Below are 22,873 nucleotides of genomic sequence, written 5' to 3'. Positions count from 1 at the left end.
GGAGAAATTTCAGCCTTCAGATAGTACCAGTATCAACTTATCCAGAGAACAGTTTTAAAAAGAATATTTTTTAAAAAGGGCATATTGGGTTTTTTTTTTTTTTGGTCCTTATCATACCATACCATACCATAGCAAACCACAAAATTGGGTGAGGTTATCTTCAGTAACTAACATATGTCTGAGAAGTAGAAAAAAAGTCTTGAAGTTCTTTTAACTAAAATAGAAACGTAATTAAGATATCTGTAAAATTTCTTAAATAGGCTTTTTCAGAAAGAAGGTACTAAAGCCATATAAAAAAAGTAATCCCAGACTGGAAAAGTCCAGCAATTTAAGAAGGTTAAAGACATCCCTTAAATTCCCCCCTTGTAGATAGATGTGGTCCAAAATACCATTTCTCCAAGAAATAGTATTAATAGAAAATTCTGAACAGCAAAAAATTTATCTTTCAAGTTTATAAAATGAACTATCTGTTAAAAAGTTGAAAAATGAAGCAGTCCTTTCTCTGGCTTTAATGAATCACAGCATGACACTTCATCTTTCCTGGCACCTCCTGAGCATATTAACATTATGTTAATAATCATCATGAAAATTAGGGATAACTAATGAGAAAAGGAAAAGAACACAGTGAAAACGTGTAATCTCACATACATTTATAAGGGTCTGATTAGCACTAAATGCAATTAAAATATTGAATTCTCTTTCAACATGTCATTTAATGGAGCAGCATGACCAGGATAAGGATATAAACAACTCTGTTTCCTGCCAGTGTTTGTGTTCTGCTTTGTCCTGAAAGAGAGATGTGGAGATGAAGCTACTTGTCTTAATTTAATTCCTACTGAACTCTGATAGGATCTGCACAGAAGGAAAAAAGTGAGAAATATTGAAGTGCAATTTTTAATGAAATCTGTCGGCTTAGTGCAGGGGCTATCTCTCTGAAGCAAGGAGCCTGGGAATAATCTTCACCCCACCACATACTTCTCTAGGCACAATAAGTCTGTTGGCAAATCCTGCATGGGCCTTAAAGTCAAAGATTAAAATCTCTGCTCACCAGCTGTGTGATTTGGGGTCATTTACTGAGTCCTCCACAGTTTGGAATACCACTTACAGAATGGCTTTAGTTCCTTCTATCCACCCCAGAGTTAAGAAAATTAAATGATTCTCTATTCATAAAGTGCTTAGCCCAATGCAGGACACTGGTTATACCTTCAGATTATCTCTGATGTTTTCCCAGATCTTTTCTGATTATAATCTTCTATATATTATTCTTTTTCAGTGCTGACAATCAATCAACCTACATTTAATTATTTCAATCATTGTCAGTGCCAATTCTTCACTGGCTGAAGAACTATTTAGATTAGAGCAAGTTAGCCACAGGCAATTAGGTTAAAGACAGGTTGGCCAATGCTATTTTTTTTTTTTTTTTTTTTGAGGTACGCGGGCCTCTCACCGTTGTGGCCTCTCCCATTGCAGAGCACAGGCTCCGGACGTGCAGGCTCAGCGGCCATGGCTCACGAGCCTAGCTGCTCCGTGGCATGTGGGATCTTCCCGGACTGGGGCATGAACCTGTGTCCCCTGCATCAGCAGGCGGACTCTCAACCACTGCGCCACCAGGGAAGCCCGGCCAATGCTATTTTTTGGCCAAAACAAAGCAAACATACAAACACACAAATAAAAACTAGCAATTTTATTACATATAAATGCTATCTAGTAACTGTCTTTCAGGCTTTAACTTTGATGTTCTGTGGGGTGTTTTTACAAAATTTACAGCTTTTTTTTTCTCTTTGTAAATAATTTTACTTGATTATCATAATTTTTTATCCTCTTAATGCTGTATTTTATCTGAAATGGAAATATACTCTCTTTTGTCTGAAATAAACAAAATTCTCAATAGCTGATTAATGGCTGAGAATACTAGTTATAAAGTCATAAAGATGACATGATCTTGATTGTTTGTGCGAGGCACTCCATTTCACAACTCAGTGAATATTCACAGCCACCCTATTCAGCATGTCCTATTTTCCTCATTTTACAATGAGGAACTAAGCCCTAGAGAGTTATTTGCCCAAGCTCATATAGCTAATAAGTGGTAGACTCAAGCTCACATCCGTCACTTCTAAATATTGATCTCTGGTATTCTTCTACTGACATTTGACATTTTGACATTTGACATTTCAACCAAACATTATTTGACCACTTGCTGGACATGATGCTAGAATAAAATATATGAATAGAAACACACTTTATGTGTAATAAAGACACTTAAATATTGTAATATGCAAAGGTAAATGCTATACTAAAAATAATGTAAAATATACTACTGGAAACATGTAGGTGGAAGCAGCACCCCCTAGGGGAGTCAGGCCAGCCTTCAGAATAGCAGTAATTTAAGCTGAGGTTTTAGTGCCTTATTCAACATTACATATATTCAATGTGTGTGCGCGCACATGCATGCCATAGTATAGTCCAGGAGTGAGTATCATGTGGCCTAGCAGACAAGAGACATTTTAAGAGAGAAGAAGCCATGTGTGCAAAAGCCTGGTATCATGAAAGAACAAAGATTGTTCAGGGAAAGAAAAGTAGGTAATGTAATTGGTTTTGGAGAAATATAAGTAGAGTAAATGTAGGGCAAGAAATTGAAATGTTAAACTAGGATCAGATTGTGAATATATCATGGACTTGTCTTAAAGTTAATCTTCTGGGAGGTGTGAGTTATCAGTCATTTTTAAGCTATTGCTGAATTTTAAAATGTGATAGGAGAGCCTGATTTTGGGCAACATCAGCTTTGTGGATAGTCACTGAAGTGAGAAGTACTTGAGAGTAGAACTCAGAGGGCTTGTGCTGATGGACTGAGAGTAGAAAGCCAAGATGTGAGATAAGAGAATTGAAGTGTCTACTGAGATTTTTTGCTCAGTTCAATCCATAGGTACTGATGCCCTTACCAGGCAAAGAGAAGACAGGAGGATCAAGTATGGTAGCCAGAAGAAGGACTAGGAGGGTGGGAGATGAGAAGAAACTAAAATTGATTTGGATTGATCAAATGTAGTGTAACTAAGGAAGAACCAGAAAGTTAGAGATAATGAATACGTCATTTAATTTCTTTTGAATACAGAAAGATTTAGGATTTGTAACTACAGAATTTCTGCAAAAGTACAAATTTCTTAAACATTTTAATATAAGTAAGTTTTCGGTAAAAATCCATAATATTTTATGATCCAAAATCAACTTTAAAAACTAATTTCCTCTCTCAAAGAGAGGACTGAAATTGTGCCTGTATTTTCTTCTCATACTATGTCTATTGAATAGAGTGCAATTTCTTTCTTTTCCACATGAATGAGAAGTTAGAAAAAATGATTTCAGAGTTCATTTCAAAGCATCATTGAAGAATATATGATCACATTATATTAGCAATGATGAAAAGAATATTATTTTTGAGATAATATTTAGTTTTGAATATATTTTACAAGGAAATGGAAATAAAACTAAAAAAATGTTTCAGTTATTACATAAATGCAGGACTTGCTTATTTTGAACTCTCATGCCTTCTGTAATACAGAATGTTTCAATGTATAACTTTAAAAAAATTATAAAAGGAATATTTTGCTAATCTTCAGGTCAGTTTCTCTCTTTAATTTTTCAAATAGATACTATTGTGTGATATTTGCCACCACTCTTTAACTTAAGGGTAAGCTTTGGCAAATTCTAACTAGGATAAAATAATAATAAAACCCCTGAAAATTCTGTAATTCTGTGTTGCATGATCTTACAAACCATTATTAAATTGTTTCTACACCAAGTTGTGTTTTACTCATTAGAATATCTCTGAATTACATTAGACTTTTACTTAACTATAGTTAAGTAAATGATTAATGGGCATATTGAAATTAGGGATTATTTTATTGGACTGTGGTCCTTTTTTTTTGATGTTCTTATAAAAATTAAATACTAAGATTTCTTATTTAAAATGTTTCTTTCCTCTCTTTTTTTTTGTTTTCGTTTTTACAGAAGTCTTAAATAGCCTTCTAACTAGATCAATCTACCTGACACTTTCCTTATTTATACTTTATTATATGTTGGACATATTGCCTTTAAGCGCTTTGAAATGAAGGTTTCTTTGTAGTTCCTACAAATGCAAGAGCCATTTTGCCCCTTACAAACACAGCTTGACATACTGACATTAGTCGTGGTAATGTGAGATTTGAGAACTTTTACCCCGACATTCTAAAATATTTACACTCTATTTCAGGGAGAGTGAGCCTTCAGTACTGTTAACTGTTAAAATGGGGTCTAACTGAGAAGCAAAAGTTAAAGTTAGCATTATTGGACTTTAATGGGCTTTGGAAGTTCTTTGGATATCGCTAATTATTCCACTAATATTTCTGCATCCATAGTATTCATTTAGGCAACAGAGGGGAACAGTTATTTAGGCTGTGAGAAAATTAATGGGCTCACCTACTCCCCTGTATGATAGAAGCAATTATTTGGTGATTTTTCTCTTAATGTTGGGCACCTGTGTGCATTAAAATTTCCAGATGAGGTCTTAGAAATGCGTAAGTGGTTTCCTGTGTCTTAGCCTTCATTTAAAAATATAATTACAGCAAGTATAATTATAATATTCATTTCTGACTTTCATTTTTTAAAAACTCTAGACATAACTTTCCTGATTTTGCTCATTAAGAGAAACTCACAAAAGTCAGTGAGTCAGATCTTCCAGAACCACCTCTTCTACATAATAATGGCTGTCAGGAACCCAGTATAAAGTTTTGATTATAATGAAGCTGATGTTATAAATAAAGTGACATTGATTCTTCAGTAAATTTGATTCATTTAGAGTTTTCATGATAGATCAGTTTTAATTTTTAGACATTTGTTTAGCCAAACTTGTTAGATGTCCTCTAAGAAATGATGGAATAGTTTCGTACTTTTTATTTTTTTCCCTTTCATAGAATATCTCTATGAATGTTTTCCAGTTTTTAAGGAAACAATGCAGGTTATATACACAATAGTTTATTTATTTAAGAAAAAACACCTCTTGGCTCTGTTGCTGTATTCATGCTCGAGTTCACTAATGACATTTTAGGTAAAGCTTTTCCTTCCAAACTGGTACTTAGCCCCCCAGAATGCATCCGGCCTAACTTTTGCTGTGTCAGTTAGTTCACTAATACTCTTGTGCCCTATGCCTAACCTTCTAACAACTTCATTTATGAACTTTTTATCTCAATTATTATTTTTTTTCATTTCTAGACAATACATTTTACTTAAGTTCAACTATTCTCATTTTATTTATATTTTAAAGATCACTATTATTTAGTGAAACATATCGTTCATTTACTTTATGCTCTCTGTCCACTAATTCAAATATCTAAAGCCTTTGTGGATTCGACTTTGATTTTTTATCACAACAGACTCTTTTTTCATCGTATTTTGTTTCTTGTTCATTTTGAGAATTATTTGACTTTAAGTTTTCATCTTTCTTGCAACGTATTTGTTAGAATTCTTTGAGGCATATGTTGGAGGTAGCTTTTTTGAAAAAGTGCTTGCTTCTGTGAGGAGGCTAGGCCATTGTCAGAGACCAGTTTCTCAAATTCTCAGTTGTGGGTTTTCTGTTCATTCAGGTAGAGCTCAGGACCACTGAATTTAAAAATTGAGAATATTATGGTTTATCCTTGAGTTGAGGAAATTGGTAGTGTGTGAATAAAGGCAGCAAACTCCGATGAAGGCTTGTGTTGGTTATGGATTGAGTCTCAAGGAAGTTTTGGGGTTTTTCTGTTTTTGTTTTTTTTGTTGTTGTTGTTTGGTTGTTTCCTTGTTTGTTTTTTTCTGCACTGCATTCAACATCAAGGTTTAAACCAGGCAGTTTTCTTTTTGGTTTTGGGTGGTAGTGGCAGTGGTTGCTGGAAAGGAGAGATGACTTTCCCATTCACCCTTAAAGTGAGAATTTATCATTCTTGAGAGTGGAGTCTTATTAGACTCACTTCTGTGAGTGAGCCTTCGGTCTTGCCTCCTATTCTCTGAGCCACTCAAGACCTCATAAATTTTAAGTTCACCTAGATCAGAGGAAATCCTCTAGGTGAAACTACCATCAGTACTAAGCTGTTTGTATTCTTGCTTTCTCTTAGTTGTTGACCTGCATATTTATTATTGTCTTTCTATCTCCTTGATATGTCTAGGAAAAATTCTGAAGATAATTTATCTAGCATTTAATGTTGTTTTCACTGGGATTTTAGTCCTGGTACTTATTCTGACATATTGAATGTAGTGGTTATAGTATAGGTTTTAGAATGAGACTTACCCAACTTTGCTATCAACTATCTTTGTGATTATGAGCAAGTACTAATCTCTCTGTGCCTCCATCTTTTCACCTATAAAATAATAACAATAAAACTTACTCAAAAGAAAGGATGGCATGAGATTATGTATGAAAAGTATTTACATAGCACCTGGAAAATCATTAATAGCTCAATAAAAGTTAGTTCGCCACAGCAGCTATAACATAACATTACACAAATAACGTAAATGGACTTTGTGGTTTAAAGAGCACTTGACAGGCTGTTGACCTGAGACTGACCCAGCCTCAGTCACTGACTTTAAGTGGACCCTCTGCAGTTCAAACCCAGTTGTGCAAGGGTCAACTGCATATAGGTTTTTGTTTTAAATCCTGTTTATTGAAATTGAATAGACACAGTTAAACTTAATAATCCTTTAAATTGATCATAAGTAGAGTACCTACTGGAATTTTTATCATTCATGTTTTAACTTGCTAGTTTCAACTATACTTGGGAGAGAGGGGGTAGATTTGAAGGAATGCTAATGGTCCTGGCAACTATCCTCTTGTGTGTTTTCTGAAATAAGATCTTTTCAGATTTCAAAGAGGATCAGATCTACTCAAAGATTAAAAATTTAAAGTGGAGTCATTACTAACAACATACATATGACAGTAAAGTTTTATATATTTGAAAAAAAAAAAACACAAAAGAAGCAGACTCACAGATATAGAGGACAATCCAGTGGTTACCAGTGGAAAGAGGGAAGGGGAGAAGGGCAATATAGGGGTAGGAGAAACAAAAAAGCGGTTATAATGGGATTATATTAAATCATCTCTGTGAAAGTTTTGAAAATTGTAAAGCACTATAGAATTTTTAAAATCTTTCATTCAATTTAAAAAAAAAAAAGGTCCAGTAAACATGATTTTTTTTTAAACCCTGTATCTCATTTTTGACAATTTGCTCCTAATGTACTAGGGAAAATCATTTTTAAAAGGTATTTCTGAGTTACCCAAACTTTTGTATTAAATGATTATTTGTTTCAGGAAAAGTATGTTTAAAAACACCTTAATCTGTTAAGGTAAAATATGGCACTTTATGGTTATAATAATTTAATAAATTAGGAATAGAGCAAAGTGAAATTACTTGTTTATTGAAATGGAAGTTAATCAGTAAGAACTGTGCAAAGAAGCTTAATATACCAAGCAATCATGATGATTTTACTGTAACTGCTTTTTCTTTTAGAAATGTGATTATGTTGTATTACAGGGTTTATTTATTTTTTTTTATTTTTTTGCGGTACGCGGGCCTCTCAGTGTTGGCGGCCTCTCCCGTTGCGGAGCACAGGCTCCGGAAGCGCAGGCTCAGCGGCCATGGTTCACGGGCCCAGCCGCTCCGCGGCATGTGGGATCCTCCCGGACCGGGGCACGAACCCGCATCCCCTGCACCGGCAGGTGGACTCTCAACCACTGCACCACCAGGAGGCTCCAGTGTTTATTTTTAAATATTGAGGTTTAGAATCTTACAACACAAAATTGAGTAGAAGTTGTCAGACAGGAAACAGACCATGAACTATGATTCCATCAATATCAAGTTAAAAAATAAGCATAACTAATCAATGGTGTTAGAAATCAGGATAGTGGTTTCTCTGGCGAACTGAGTATGACTGGAAGGACATGATGGACATTCTGGGATGGTGGTAATGTTTGATTTCTTGATGCAGGTGCTGGTCCATTGTATGTGTATATTTTGCAAATTTTTATTGAGCTGTGTATTTATGATTTGTACATTTTTTGTGCCAGTTTCTTATACCTCAATAAAGTTTGCATTAATGGTAAAATGTTTATTTCAGGGGAAATATCTATGTTCATCATAAGTGAAAGGATAATATTCAACCTAATCTTTGACTGATTCAGCATGTCTTAAATTTGCTCACAGTATATGAAAGAAATGTCTTTGATTACTTAATTCAAACTGATTTTAATTTTACTTGGGAATGTACTTTTTATTTCTTACTTTATACTTTATTAAATGAATAAAAACCTGGATTCAAAGCTTAAAAATAAACACTTTGATAACTATTTTTCTTTCTTTTTTTTTTTTTCTCTTTAGTGATAATGTGACCTGTGTTGGAATCTAATTACTATTCCTCTAATGCAAAAACTAAGCTCTACCGTTATGTAAAACATATGGAGCATTTAAAGAGATGAGCTGGTAGCTCGAGCTTGTCCTATTCTAAAGCTGAGATTTTTAACTTATGAATTTCAATAAATATTTTATCCTGAAGCAAAATATCTGGATTTTTTTTACTTTAAGTTACCTAGTCTAACAGATAAATTTATCCTGAAATGTTTTAAATGGTTAAGCACATATATAGAATTTAAAGCTAGAGATTCAAACTTATGCTGAATCTCAACACACATTTGCTATTATTTACTATTATTGTCATTATTTGTAGCCCAACTTTACCACTTACTTGTAGTCTTTGGCTATTTACATTTAATAAAAAATTCACATTTCACTTCCTTGGTCACATTAGCCTCATTTCAAGCATTCAGTGGTCATATGTGGCTAGTGACTACTGCATTGGACAGAGGACACGTAGAGCATTTCCATCCTTGCAGAAAATTCTTTTGGACAGCACTAATTTATGTAACTAGAATAATATATTCCTCAGAGAGTTTTAATTTTGTTAAACAAAATTATTTTTGTAGAATTATTAGCATTGTAATGGTAAATCGTAAATGCTTGATATCTGATATTTAACAATAATATTTAATAAAATAATAACCAGATAATAAAATAGTAATTATAATAATTAAAATATAAATGTTACCTATCTAGTATCATGAATTAAGTTACATAGCCTTGTATAAATTCACTAAAACTATCTTATCCACCATTCCACTTTCAAATATTTCACTGTGACATAATTCTCAAATTGGCATTCTGAAAAATTCCCCTGAAGTAGAAACCATAGAGCCAGGCTAATATTATTATGCTCACAGCTTTATTTTTTAAAAAGTATTCTAAGCAACTATTTTAAAATTCTAAATGTGAAGAAACTTCAACATGTAGAACATAAGTACCTACAACCAGGAAAAAAATTGGTTAATCAGGATACAAGCTGATGAAAAAGGAAGCTGGACTGATATTCTAACCTTCTCTAATTTTGATATGGTACTAACTAATTAGTATCTCTTTATATATATCTAGATTTATTGTTTAAAAGATCTGAACACTGTCCTGTTGTCATTTGAGATATTTTAATACATTATTTTTTCCCTTTAGGAAGTAGGTTAGATCAAAAGCACAATCACATGCTATGCCTATTACACAAGACAATGTTTAGGTAAACAAACAGTTTCATCCTTAAACCATTTTGGATCTCAGCCCAGAGTTGAACCCATCAAACATGCCAATCAAAACACTTGGTTCATCAGCTGGACTGAGTTAGTGTCTCTGTCCCTTGTATTCACAGTTTAATAGTCATTATCCTTCTCATAATAGCCATTCAACCCTGTGTACACAAAGTCTATAAATCTATATAACAGTATCTAGAAAAATATAACCTTAGGTGGGCTTTATTGTGTTATTATTACACAAGAAATACAAACAGTCTTACAAACATAAATAAGCCCTTTAACAAAGGTTATTTTTTTCCTGCTTACTTATAACCTGTGTTTTTTCCCTCCTAGGCTACTGATAAAGATACCGGCAATTATAGTGCCATGGCATACAGACTCATAATACCACCAATTAAAGAGGAAAAAGAAGGATTCGTGGTGGAAACATACACAGGGCTTATCAAAACGGCTATGCTCTTCCATAATATGAGGAGGTCTTACTTCAAGTTTCAAGTCATTGCAACTGACGACTATGGGAAGGGCCTAAGTGGCAAAGCAAATGTTCTTGTGAGTAGATAAAACTTCAGATAGGTGGGCACATGCAAGTACTAACCAGGGGTCAGTGTTTTAACTCCTAGAACTTTTAAATGTTTGAAATAGGTTTTCTAAAACATGAATGTGATTAATTTTCATCCAGGTTGTTAATATGTATAATTTAGAATTTTTTTTTTTTTTTTTTTTGTGGTATGCGGGCCTCACTGTTGTGGCCTCTCCCGTTGCGGAGCACAGGCTCCGGACGCTCAGGCTCAGCGGCCATGGCTCACGGGCCCAGCGGCTCCGCGGCATGTGGGATCTTCCCGGACCAGGGCACGAACCCGTGTCCCCTGCATCAGCAGGCAGATTCTCAACCACTGCGCCACCAGGGAAGCCCTACCATATCATTTTTAAACATGACTATGACAGCAATGTCTTAAGCACTGGTTTTCTGTTTGGTCTACAGATCTCAATTTTAATATAAAGTTGGCTGGAGCTACTTAAAATTTTTAAATGCTTCACAGAGTTGTGCTGTAGAAATTAAAATGTATGAAATTTTTATTACTGTTTACTTTTAGACCTTTTGTAATTAAGAAAACGAAAGGAAATGTATTAGAGCAAATTCATGTTCCAGCAAAAGTGACTTCCTTGTTTTACCAGAATTTCCACTGATGACATTGGTGATCCTTGACAGAGTTATATTTGGCTTCAGTCAATAATATCAGTTTTCTACTCTGACTTTTTCTTAGGCTATACACAAGGTCAGTGGTGGGTCATTACCAAGGGCATTTATTCAAAATATTCAACACCAAAGCATTTATCCTATGGAATTGCTACCAACTTTGGAAGTGTGGATTATTTAGACTTTTTTCTGATGAAATTAGTAAAAGTTATAAGTATCATTACTATTGGAAATACTTGTCACATAAAGACAAAATCAAGTATAATTTTTCTTTTTCTGTTTATACCTTACTAAATCTTCAGTTTTCGCTGTTCTCCTAATCTAGTTATCAGGACAATATTAACCATCAAACAGATGCAGACTCCATCACATAGTTTTCTTAGGTAATTGTGAAGACCAATCACCATAACTGTGGTGGAAATGAAGCCCAGAACATTCTCACTTATAACAGTAAAGCTGCAATAGAATAAACAAAGGCCAATCTAAGCCAAAACACTTTTGACATAGAAGATATTAAGGTTGGCATAGATTTTCTGATCAAAATAAGATCTGTAAACCTTATATAAAATAATGTTGTCATTTCTCTTCCTGTTATTTAAGATACGCACATTGTGGTCTTTAAGGCAACATAATAAGGTTACTACACTATATAATTAAAATATATAATTAAAATATTACGATAACATAAACAAAACGTAACTATAGGTTATATATGTAATATGTACATAAGCAATGTGAAGTTTATAGATTTCTCATTTGGACTCTAAACTGTTGTGAGGAAATTTAAAAGTATATCTTTAAAATTATCCAAAATACATTTAGAAAGATAAAATTAAGGTAAACATAATGTGATATATTTATTAACCACAGTAGGTATATGAGGAACCCTTCCTAGCAAAATGATTTATTATAAAATCAGAAATCCTTTCAATCAAGAGAAGGGAGAAGTAGAGAAATAAGATTTAAGCAGAGGGAACAACACATGACAGAACCAAGAAGGAAGGGAAATCATGACAGTTCTGAATGATTGATAGATATTTACTCAGCTTGGGAGAGTGAGGGAGAGAAAGTGAATGAGAGACAGGGCTGGAGGAAGTAGGTGGTCCATATATCAATAAAAGATGTAGCCCATATTAAAAATATTAGAACTTTTTCTTAAAATAATGGGAAATCATTGAAAGATTTTTCATAAAGGTGAGTGAAGATATGATTTTTAATTTAGATAAAACTTTCTTACTTAATGCAAATCTGGTACCCCTGAGGCTGCTACTTCTACCGCTGCCTTCTCAAGCAGTAGCTTTTGTTTGTATTCTTTTCTGTTTTTGTTTGTCACAGACTTCATACTATCCACTGGCAGAGTAGGATTCTCAATGTACAACATCACTGCTTCTAGACCCTCCTTCCTAGGACTCAGCCTTGATTTTCATCATCTGACTGTCACTCACTGCCTTACTTTATTGCTGGGATCTCCCAAGCCTTGGGTCAATCCCCAACATATCTCAATGAGTTCCCCTCCTGAGTTACTGTTACTTTCTCCAACAATCCTCCTGTCCTAAGTTTGAACAATTTCATTATATGCAGAGATGATTCTTCCAATATCCTGACCTCACAATCTCTTGAATGCCCTTCCTCCAATGGCTTTACTCTCCATCCTACTGCAACCACTTAAAACCTGAGTTATTTTTGCCATTACCACTTACGGCACCCCCTCTGTTACCTCCATTTCAAACCTCCCATTCTTTGACCATCATGCTAAATGTGTTCAGCTAACTCCAGCACTCTTCTATCTCCACCAAGACCTTCAATCTATTTCCTGTTTAGCCTACTATGTTTTCATTTTCCCTCTACCCCTCATGTTTTCTCTTTCCTGCTTGCCAGATTTATAGTGCATTATTAATTATTATAAGCACTCAATCACATAAAAATGCAACTTCCTTGCCCTCTTTCCCTACACCACACTCACCTGGAAAAAATATAACTCTAGTTAATTCCAACTTTCTCCTCTCTCCAGACCTATATCCATGCTGGATGCCTGCAAAAACATGTACAATTATATAGTTAGTCTTACTTTAAATTGATGATGAAAGCCCCCAAGTGAGCTCTTACGTTGTCCAGTAACCACATTGTATTTCCTGGTCCATTCATGTTCCTTCTCTCCTAGAAGAGTTTCTCTCTCACAATCCTGCAACGCTTCCTCATCCTCACCACTGCCTAATTAACTGGCATCCTATTTCACTGAAAGATAAAGTTAAAGCATTTAGAAAGATACTTCTACAACTCCTGCCACTAAATCTGCCTACTTACCAGTATTTTCACCACCATTCTATGCCTTATTTCCTGTTTGTTTAGATGAATTTTCTATGCTTTTTTTTTGGCTGCATTGGGTCTTCGTTGCTGTGCACGGGTTTTCTCTAGTTGTGGCGAGTGGGAGCTACTCTTCATCGCGGTGCACAGGGTTCTCATTGTGGTGGCTTCTTTTGTTGCAGAGCATGGGCTCTAGGCACGTGGGTTTCAGGAGTTGTGGCACGCAGGCTCAGTAGTTGTGTCTCGCAAGCTCTAGAGCGCAGGCTCAGTAGCTGTGGCTCACAGTCTTAGTTGCTCCGCGGCATGTGGGATCTTTCTGGACCAGGGCTCGAACCCTTGTCTCCTGCACTGGCAGGTGGATTCTTAACCACTGCACCACCAGGGAAGCCCAATTCTCTATGCTTTTATCTGGAGCCATTACCTCCACACGTGCAACAGATCCAATTCTGCTCACCAGCGCTAGGACACTGTTTCAGCAACTCTCCTACTTCTTTTATACATTATCAGTAACAATAGTCCCTCTTTATTTGATTATTCCCATAACTGTGCTATTTTTCCTAGCTTCAAAAATTATTTTAAAAAACCCTCTTGACCTACATCTCGTTCCAGCTACCACTCCATTTCTATGTTCCTCTTTCCAGAAAAATTCATTGTTAGTGCCAACTCTAATTTCTCACCATCTAATCTCTCTTAAACCCTCTTGAATCAAAATTCCTCTCCTAACACTCACCCAAAATTGCTTATGTCAGCATCATCAATGGCTTTCACTTATTAAATGCACTGGTAATTTCAGTCTTCATCTTATTTGAACCATCAGCAACACTTGATTATTACCTTTCCTAGGCTTTCAGGCCACCATGCTCTTATTTTTCTCTTCCCTCACCGTTCATTCCTTCCTTCTCAGCCTCTTTTGCTGGTTCATTTTCTGCCCCTGACCTTTTAGTCAATGTTCCTTAGAGCTTGAACGTTAATTCTCTTTTCTATCTGCACTCACTGACTCAGTAAACTCATTCAGTCCAACAAGTATTCAGTTTGAATGTAAACTGAATTTAAACTCGTTCAGTTTAAACAAATATTTAAAATATCATCTATATATTAGAAAATGTCAAATTTATATCTTCACCCCAAAGCTCATGCCTGAACAGCAAATTCATATATCCAAGTGTACATGCAGTGTTACACTTGAATATCTACTAAAGATCTATTTATGTTTCCTAAACTGAACTCCTCTTCCTCATCACATCTCTCCCACCTATAATCTTCCCAGTTTCGCTTGATGACCAAATGAACTTTGAATTCCTTAGGCTAAAAATTTCTTAATTCCTTTCTCTGCTCAACCACACATTTAATTCCTCAGTAAATAATGTTATGTGTATATATGTGCTATAACATACATATGCTACATATGTGTGTTATCTGCACATTTTCCAAACCTTCTGTTACAATTTGGTTGAACAATCATCATAACTCACCTGTATCATTGTGCAAACTCACTAACTTGCTTTCATGCTTCCACTTTTGCCCTGCTAAAGTCTGGTTTTAATATAGCAAGTAAAGTGATACCTTAAAATGTAATTCAGGTCCTGTTATTTCTCTGCTCAGAACTTTCTAATATCACCCCAATTCTTTCAGAGAAATTCTTAGATCATTATAGAAGACTATGAGACCCTTGGTAATCTGGCCTCCAATGATCCGTTTTCTACTCTTCTCCCTCTATCTCCTTCAAACCCAATAATATTGGCCAATTTGCTGTTCCTCAAATAGCCAGAAATGCTCTCACTTTAGAGCTTTTGCAATGGCTCTACCTAGAATGCTCTTTCGCCAAACGTGTTCAGGACTAGCTCTCTTATCTCTTCTAAATATTTGCAATAATGTATTTCACAGTGAAGCCTACTCTCACCATCCTAGTTAATATTGCAACATACTGTGTCATTTTACATCTCTTTATTGCTTTCTTTTTTCAAAAGACTTATTATATTGATGTTTTTTCCTCAGAAAAACTCCATGAGGACATGTTATTTATTTATTTATATATTTATTTATATCCCTGATGTATCTCAAGCACCTAGAATAATTCCTGTTACTGAGTGAGTACTAAATGCCTATGAGTTCAGTGAATGAATAGCCCCTGTCTTACAATACAGGTTAGCAGTTCTCAAAGTGTGGTCCATGAAAACCTGAGGGTCCCCCAAATCATTTCAGGGCCCATGAGATCAAAACTCTTTTAATAAGGATACTAGGACATGATTTGCCTTTTTACCATGTTTCATTTGCCCTGCTGCTGCCATTGTATGCTTCATAGCCATACATAAACAGAAAAAAGGAAGCCTGTTTCAACTAAGAATGCCCTTACTTAAGCAGTAAAACACTAATTTTAACCAATGTCTACTCTTGACTAAATACTTTTTCAATATTTTCTGTAATGAAATAGGAAGTAGGTATAAAGCACTTCTGGTGTGTATGGAAGTATCATGGTTGTCTGAGAGAAAAGCTCTATGCAAGTTGAATTAGCTCCTTTTTTCAAGGAATAGCTTTTTATTTGAAAAAATAACTTAGAGATAAAATACGGTTATTCAGACTTGAATATTTGATAGGCATTTACACAAAAATGAATAAGGTGAGACTGTCAATTCAAGGAAAACAACTGACAGTATTTGTTGTTAATGATGACATTCAAGCCTTCAAGCACAAATTAGAATATTGGGAAGCATATATTCCCTGCTGTGAACTTGACAGCTTCCCATTACTCAGAGACTTTTCTGATGAGATCAGTAGTCATATTAAAGAATTTGATTTTTTTTCTTGATATTGTGTGATGAAATGTGTCAACATTTGAAAAATGCAATATTCAGTGAACCAATATTTTCCAAATGACCAATGCAAGATGTTAAAAAAAAATTCAAAGATAAAAAAATCCATTCAAAGTGCAAGATAGATAAATGTATTTTAGTGTAACTGAACATGGTTTTAGATTTCACATTGAAACTCACCTTGAAGAAACTCCTACCTGAGTTTTGGTGGAGTATTGAAGAAAATATACACAATTATCTTTTAAAAATTCTTAAGATACCTCTTCTTTTCAAGAAAAGTGAGATGGCACCAGAGACAGTTAGGAGAGATAGTGACCAGTCCAAGCAATAAATTGTGTGGGTCTCCATTCACTGTATAATATGTTAGCTGTGTGGCTTCTGAGCACTTGAAATGTGGCTAGGTTGTATTTAGATGTACTGTATAAAATACACACTGGACTTCAAGGACTTAATATGAAAAAAAAAAATGTAAAAAGTCTCCTTAATAAGTTATTTTAGATTGATTACATGTTGGAATGATAATATATTGAACATATTGAGTTAAATGATTATTGAATTAATTTCACTAGTTTTTATCTTTCTATTGTGATTACCAGAAAATAGAAAATTATGTATCTGGCTTGTTTTTGTGTCTCACATTATATTTCTATTGGACCGCCTATCTATATGAGAATGAATAGAAAAAAAGGGAGTTATAAGAGGTTTATGAGAAAGAATTAAAAGGATTTAGCAGTAATAAAGTATATAAATTGATAACCTGTTTTTGGAATTATGTGCTGCACAAATGTTACTTTTGTTTTTGCCTTTTGACGATACCTAGTAATTTTAATCCATTACAAAGATCAATCCCAAAAATGATAAAAATAACTTTTTGGAAAAACTTTCATTAGTAATTAAGGCATAAAAAATTAAGTGAAGCAACTTTAAAGTAGAATTTTTTAAGTGTTTAGTGTAATAAACTGATGTGTGTTTCTGAAAGTATTTGCATAAAGCCTATACTAGAAAAGTAACATAAATAAAGTCTAGTAATCTTAAACATATAAATATCTTTGCTATAGATGGTATAAGAAACCAATGACTCAGGGGCATATAATATTTTTGAAAGATCAAAATTTAAGCTATAATAGATTATTGTCTTCATTTTCATAGTTAAACTATGTACCTTCTACATGAATAATATGTCAGTACTTTAAGGAGATTTTAAATTTTAAATTAACTGTTTATAGGTAAATCTAAGAAAACCATTGTAGTTAGATGCAGTCTTTTTGTATCTTATCAGAATTAGAAATACATTATTGTTTTATTTTAAGAGTACAAAAGCATGTTTTCAAAATAATTTAGGTTCAGAAAATATTTTTGATAAATTGTAAGCTTAATATGTATATATTCCAGAGGACCTTAAATCTTAATTCATTTTGTTTAACAAATAAAAATTTCTTTTTGAAGTGATTTATCCTTCTGAATAAAGAGAGTACTAGCAGTCCTTTAAAGGCAAATGATAGAATTACTTATATCTGCAAGGCCAAATTTTGCTTCCAAATAGAGTCCCTAGCACTTGAATTGATTGCATTCCAAGAGTTTACCTGTAAATCAACTTTCAAAACTCAGAACTTATGTATACAAAGGGAAATTTTACCATTTCCCTGTACCAAATATAACTACATTCTAGTTTTTCATTGTTCTACAATTAGTGAAAATCTAACAGCTGTGTGTAATAAATCCCTGGGTGTTTGTCTTGGTAGGCTGATTGTGTAACAGAAAACTAAAATTTCAGTGGTTTAAACTAACAAGTTTTATTTTTCTTTCACGTGACACAACAATGAGAGCATATATGGTTGGGTGGTGTTCTTGACAGCTTTCTTGCAAATAGAGATTCAGGGACTCAGTTTTCCTTCCATAATGTTTCTGTGCCCTTCTCTATGGCCTCTTTATTCAGATAGAGATTGGGAAAGAAAGGGGAGGTTCACTCATGAGACAGATTTAAGAATATTTATTTCTTCCTTTCCACTAACTTTCCATTGGTCAAAACTCCATCATATGGTTCCACCACACTCCAGATGAAGTTGAGAAATCTACTCTTGTTGAGAAAACAGTCCATGATTACTATTTGTTCCAGGCTGTTTGCTTTTGACCAGAATTTATTTTTAACCTTTCCTGGTCCAGTGTTGAAAGGAAGGGAAAAACAGATAAGGAAGGAAGGAAGAAAAGAAAGAAGAAAGAGAGCAAATGAAGGAAGAAAGGAAACACATTTTCACAAATCTCATACATATTTTTCTAGAGATTTTTACCATGTATTTTTACTACTAAAAACTAAAACAAAAACCAGAAAATAAAACAAAACAATAGAAAACCTTATATGTAATTTCTGTCTGTTCTTTTTATTCAGGACCAATACAAAAAGATAAAAAGACAAAATTACAGAAAAACTGTGATAATCCCTTATTCTAATGAACTTAGATTTTTTTTATGTGTGTGGAGACACAATCAAGATTCATGTACATGTTTAAGGGAAATTTAAACATTTGATCCCAGATACCTGTAATGAATTAGGGATACAAGATTGGAACTGCCAATGTTAGTGATTTGCTCACAGGTGATAATAAGATAGACACCTGGCTTAACATAGTGGGCAGACATGAATTATTAGGCCCACAAAATGGTTTGAAAGATTTCAAATTAGTTGTAAATATTTCACATAGTATTTCTTTTCCTGAAAAATGGAAAACTCCAGGAAATCTGCACCTGTTTTCCCACATGGCAACATTCTTTAGAGATGAGTAGTAGCTGACCTCTTCAGAGGAGTTGTATGCTCTCTGATTTGAGAGACTTCCAATTCTCCCTATTATTTCATACTTTTGGCTACTTCACTCATTTAGGTTACCTGCCTTGTCCCTGAAAACATTTGAGTTTGTGACTCCTGATAGGGCATCTATGGGCAACTATATTTGCAGCCTATATCAAAAACATATATAAACATGAAGTTATTCCCTAGTATAAATTATATTCAGATATATGGTGCTAAATATATCTAATCCAGAGTATCCAATTCATGGTCCTGGTGTATATGCATTTACACAATTTTAATCGTGTAATGTACATGCAGCACAGTGTATGATTTGACTTTACATTTTTTACATCTGTATTGGGTAATAGTAAAGAGCACATATTCCGGAGATTATGCTTATTTGGGCCCAGGTTACTATGGCTTTGTTTTATTAGTTTTTGTATTTAAAAATTGGAATGATAGTCATAACTACCTGATATGGTGATTTATAGAATTACATGAGTGCTAATTCCTGTAGAGTATTGAGAAAAACAGTAAGCAGAGAATAAATGCTATTGTTTTTATTCCATTTTTCTAAATAAGAACATAGAATGGACTCTGTAAAAGTTACATGAAAGAATGGATTCATAAACAGCTGTTAAATTAGTTCATCTTAGCCCTCTCTGTAAGTTTGTATGTATATATCTCTTTATCTACACAAACATAAAGTTGGCTAAAGCAGACATGAATTCTATATGTGGTGATCTCATGGAATGAATTATTCTAACTATCCATATCCCAGATTCTTAGTCACAATGAATAAATGATATTTTAGGATTTATAAAATCTAAAAGCTGGGTTTTCCATTTTGCTGAGTGTTCTTAAATAACCCAATTAAAAAAACATATACAAAACCACCTTTGTTTATACTTTTGTAAAAGCCAAGAAGACAAACGCAAAACCAACAACAGTCGAAGTCACTTAGGGTTCTTTTCTATAACTTCTAAGTAAACAACTAGTCCGTCATTCTCAATGTGCTTCAATATACCTAGTAGAGATTATGTAGCTAGAAATATCATTTATTCCTAAATTTATAAATGGGAAACCACTATGCATAGTAGGGAAGGAAAAATGTTAATTTTTGATTATAGAAATGCTAATGAGTAAGCCAAATGAATTCTGTTTTTTCTTCTTTCAGGTCTCTGTGGTCAATCAGCTGGATATGCAAGTCATTGTTTCTAATGTACCCCCTACTCTGGTGGAAAGAAAGATAGAAGATCTTACAGAGTAATGGTTTTCCTTTACTTATATGTTTATTTTCATATGGCTATAGTTTTTATTGAATTAAGTCATTTTAATAATTACAATGTTCAGACTAAACATATATTTTATAATACCTTCTTTAAAACAATTTAGCTCACTCTTTTATTGAAATAGTAGCTTCATTTGGAATATGTGAAGATTCTAAGAGTACTTTCAAATAGGAATGCAAATTAGATGTGAGAAGATCTTATTATTCAGAATGTTTTGACTGATGGGCCAACATAAACTCAAAATGCCGCATATAAGAAATAAAACATAACTTAATTATTTGAGTATATGTCTTGATTTTGTGGCCCCAGATTCTTGAAAAAGCTCATTATCTCAGTAATCCAGCTTGTCTGGGGAATGCTGTTTCTCAAAGTGATGTATCTAGATGGCTAAAGCTTATTCTTTTAAAAACTAAGATTGCTAATTTTAAACAACATATATTTAAATTATTCTAAAATGTATGTCATTCTCCTCTGCCTTTTGAACAGTGTACACTGTACATGGCTGAATATGTTATTGTTGACTCGGACAAATTGTGATTATGAATTCACAGTTCTCTAATATTCTCAATGTTATCAAGGATTATTAAAATCTCTTTACTGTTTCACTCTTAACTACCCTAACCTAGCCTGCCATCGTTTAATAATTTTATAGTTGTATTTATTAGTTATTCCTGTCTTCTGTTGAGTTCAGGTTGACAGATGGCAATTACTGTAAATTTGTGTCTTTTGAGCAAAATATCTTACACTTCCAAGTTGCCAGAAGAAGCTTCAGATAGTCATACAACTAACCTTTTAGGAATTATGTGTGAAATAAAATACAATAGGCACTGATTAAGCCATGAGAGATTCTCCTGTAATAAAAGCATATGTGCTTTGCAACCATTACTTGTTAATGTTTCACAAAATTTCACCTATGAGTGTCACATAAAATGTCCTATGAAAGAGGTGATTATCAACATTTAAGTGTAGAATAGCAATCACACAGTACCTTGTTCACTTCTGCAAAAGTGGTTTATACATGTTTATCCTTTATTAAAATAATAGCTGATTACACCTAAAAAAAGTTAGAATTATGCCTGTCTCTTAGCTGCTTTAATGTCGTCTATTGAGGCAGGCTTTTCTGATTGCCCTATCCAAAATAGATGACACTCTTCTCAACCTCTAACCCTTTGTTCTGCTTTTGTTCAAAGCATTATCTAATGTTTATATTTATATCAATTTAATATAAGCTTCATAAGGATAGGAAATCTACTTTTCACTACCATAATTCCAGTTATATAGTAAGCATTCGATGCATTTTACTGAATGAAAATGTGATACAAGCAAAATCATGATGCCTTTTTCTTCATATTGAGACAAAATTTATAAAAACTGGAAAAAATGGCAATATAAAAGTATAATTTCATAGCAATTTTATGATTTATTCCCCTTACATGGATATGAAGTTATGAAAAAGAAAAATCAGGCATCTTTCAAGTCTTGAGATAAATATATCACTGTGAAAGGAGCTTTGACTTCATATAATATTGGTTTTGAAACATGAGCTTGGGCAAATAATTTAATCTTCCCCAGACTCAGTTTCACCACTTGTTGACCAGATAAAACTCCTGTCATAGAACTGTTGTGAGAACTAAATAATATAAGCCATCTAGGACAAAGGAAATTGTGAATATTCAATGAATAATAGATATCCTATACAAATGAGGTTAGTGATCCAAAGTCAGTAGGGTAAGGCAGAGAGATGCCAGAGTTTTTGCATGTTCTATTAAAAGAGCATAGTTTAGTAATGGAGCTCAGATTATGGATTCAAATAAACAAGTTTGAATCCTATTATAGCTGTGTGACCTCTGAGAAAGATATTTAACATTTAGGACCACATTTTCTCATCTTGAAAACTGGAATAAGGATGTCAATCTTGTGTTGCTTTTGATAGAATTAAACACAGATTTGCTAGTGCAGTAAGCACAGCAGGCACATGCCAGATTCCCGTTTATAGTTTTTTTTTTTTTACAATCTGTGTTAATTTAGAGATTCCTTTTTTTTTTTTTTTTTTTTTTTTTCTGGCACGCGGGCCTCTCACTGTTGTGGCCTCTCCCGTTGCGGAGCACAGCACAGGCTCCGGACGCGCAGGCTCAGCGGCCATGGCTCACGGGCCCAGCCTCTCCACGGCATGTGGGATCTTCCCGGACCGCGGCATGAACGCGCGTTCCCTGCATCGGCAGGCAGACTCTCAACCACGCGCCACCAGGGAAGCCCTAGAGATTCTTAAGCACAACAATTTTGGATCCCTTTTTTAAAAAAGAGGCTTTATTTTTCAGAGCACTTTTATGTTCATAGGAAAATAGAGGAGAAGATACAGAGAATACCCATATACTTCTTTCCCCCACACATATAGCTTCTGTCACCATACACATCTTACACCAGAGTAGTGCATTTGTTACAATCAACAAACCTAGTTCGGCACATCATAATCATCCCAAATCCATAATTTGCATAGGGTTCACTCTTGGTGTTGTACATTCTGTGGTTTGGACTAAAGTATAAAGACATGTATCTATCACTGTAGTATCATACAGAATAGATTCACTGCTCTAAAAAATCCTCCATGCTCCACCTATTCAAACCTCCCTTCCCCACTAACCCCCAGAAATCAGTGATCGTTTTACTATCTCCATAGTTTTAGCTTTTCCAGAACATAATACCCTTGGAATCATATAGTATGTAGTCATTATGATTCCTTTTTGAAAGCTACTTTAGTAGATGGAAGATGGAAGTAGAGATAAAGACTGTTAGATTTAATCCAGCACCATGAAGCCCAAAACGCTCACTCTCAGTGTCTTGGGGTGGCAGGGAGGGGGT

The 22,873-nt window shown here is 34.2% G+C and overlaps 1 protein-coding gene across 5 annotated transcripts in view; it reads left to right on the top strand.

Annotated features, from left to right (window-relative positions):
* Nucleotides 1-22,873, top strand: part of PCDH15 (protocadherin related 15) — a 1,516,422-nt gene that overhangs the window by 1,449,923 nt on the left and 43,626 nt on the right. For all 5 annotated transcript variants that reach the window (XM_067025124.1, XM_067025121.1, XM_067025122.1 and 2 more), the window contains 2 exons: nucleotides 9,959-10,174; nucleotides 19,900-19,988. In XM_067025124.1, coding sequence (XP_066881225.1) covers nucleotides 9,959-10,174; nucleotides 19,900-19,988 — 305 coding nt within the window. The remainder of the gene's footprint in view (nucleotides 1-9,958; nucleotides 10,175-19,899; nucleotides 19,989-22,873) is intronic.

The sequence above is a fragment of the Kogia breviceps genome, chromosome 2 (genome assembly GCF_026419965.1).
Source record: "Kogia breviceps isolate mKogBre1 chromosome 2, mKogBre1 haplotype 1, whole genome shotgun sequence".
Taxonomy (NCBI): domain Eukaryota; kingdom Metazoa; phylum Chordata; class Mammalia; order Artiodactyla; family Physeteridae; genus Kogia; species Kogia breviceps.
Note: the sequence above shows the minus strand (reverse complement) of the source record. Positions and strands in the feature narration are given on the sequence as shown.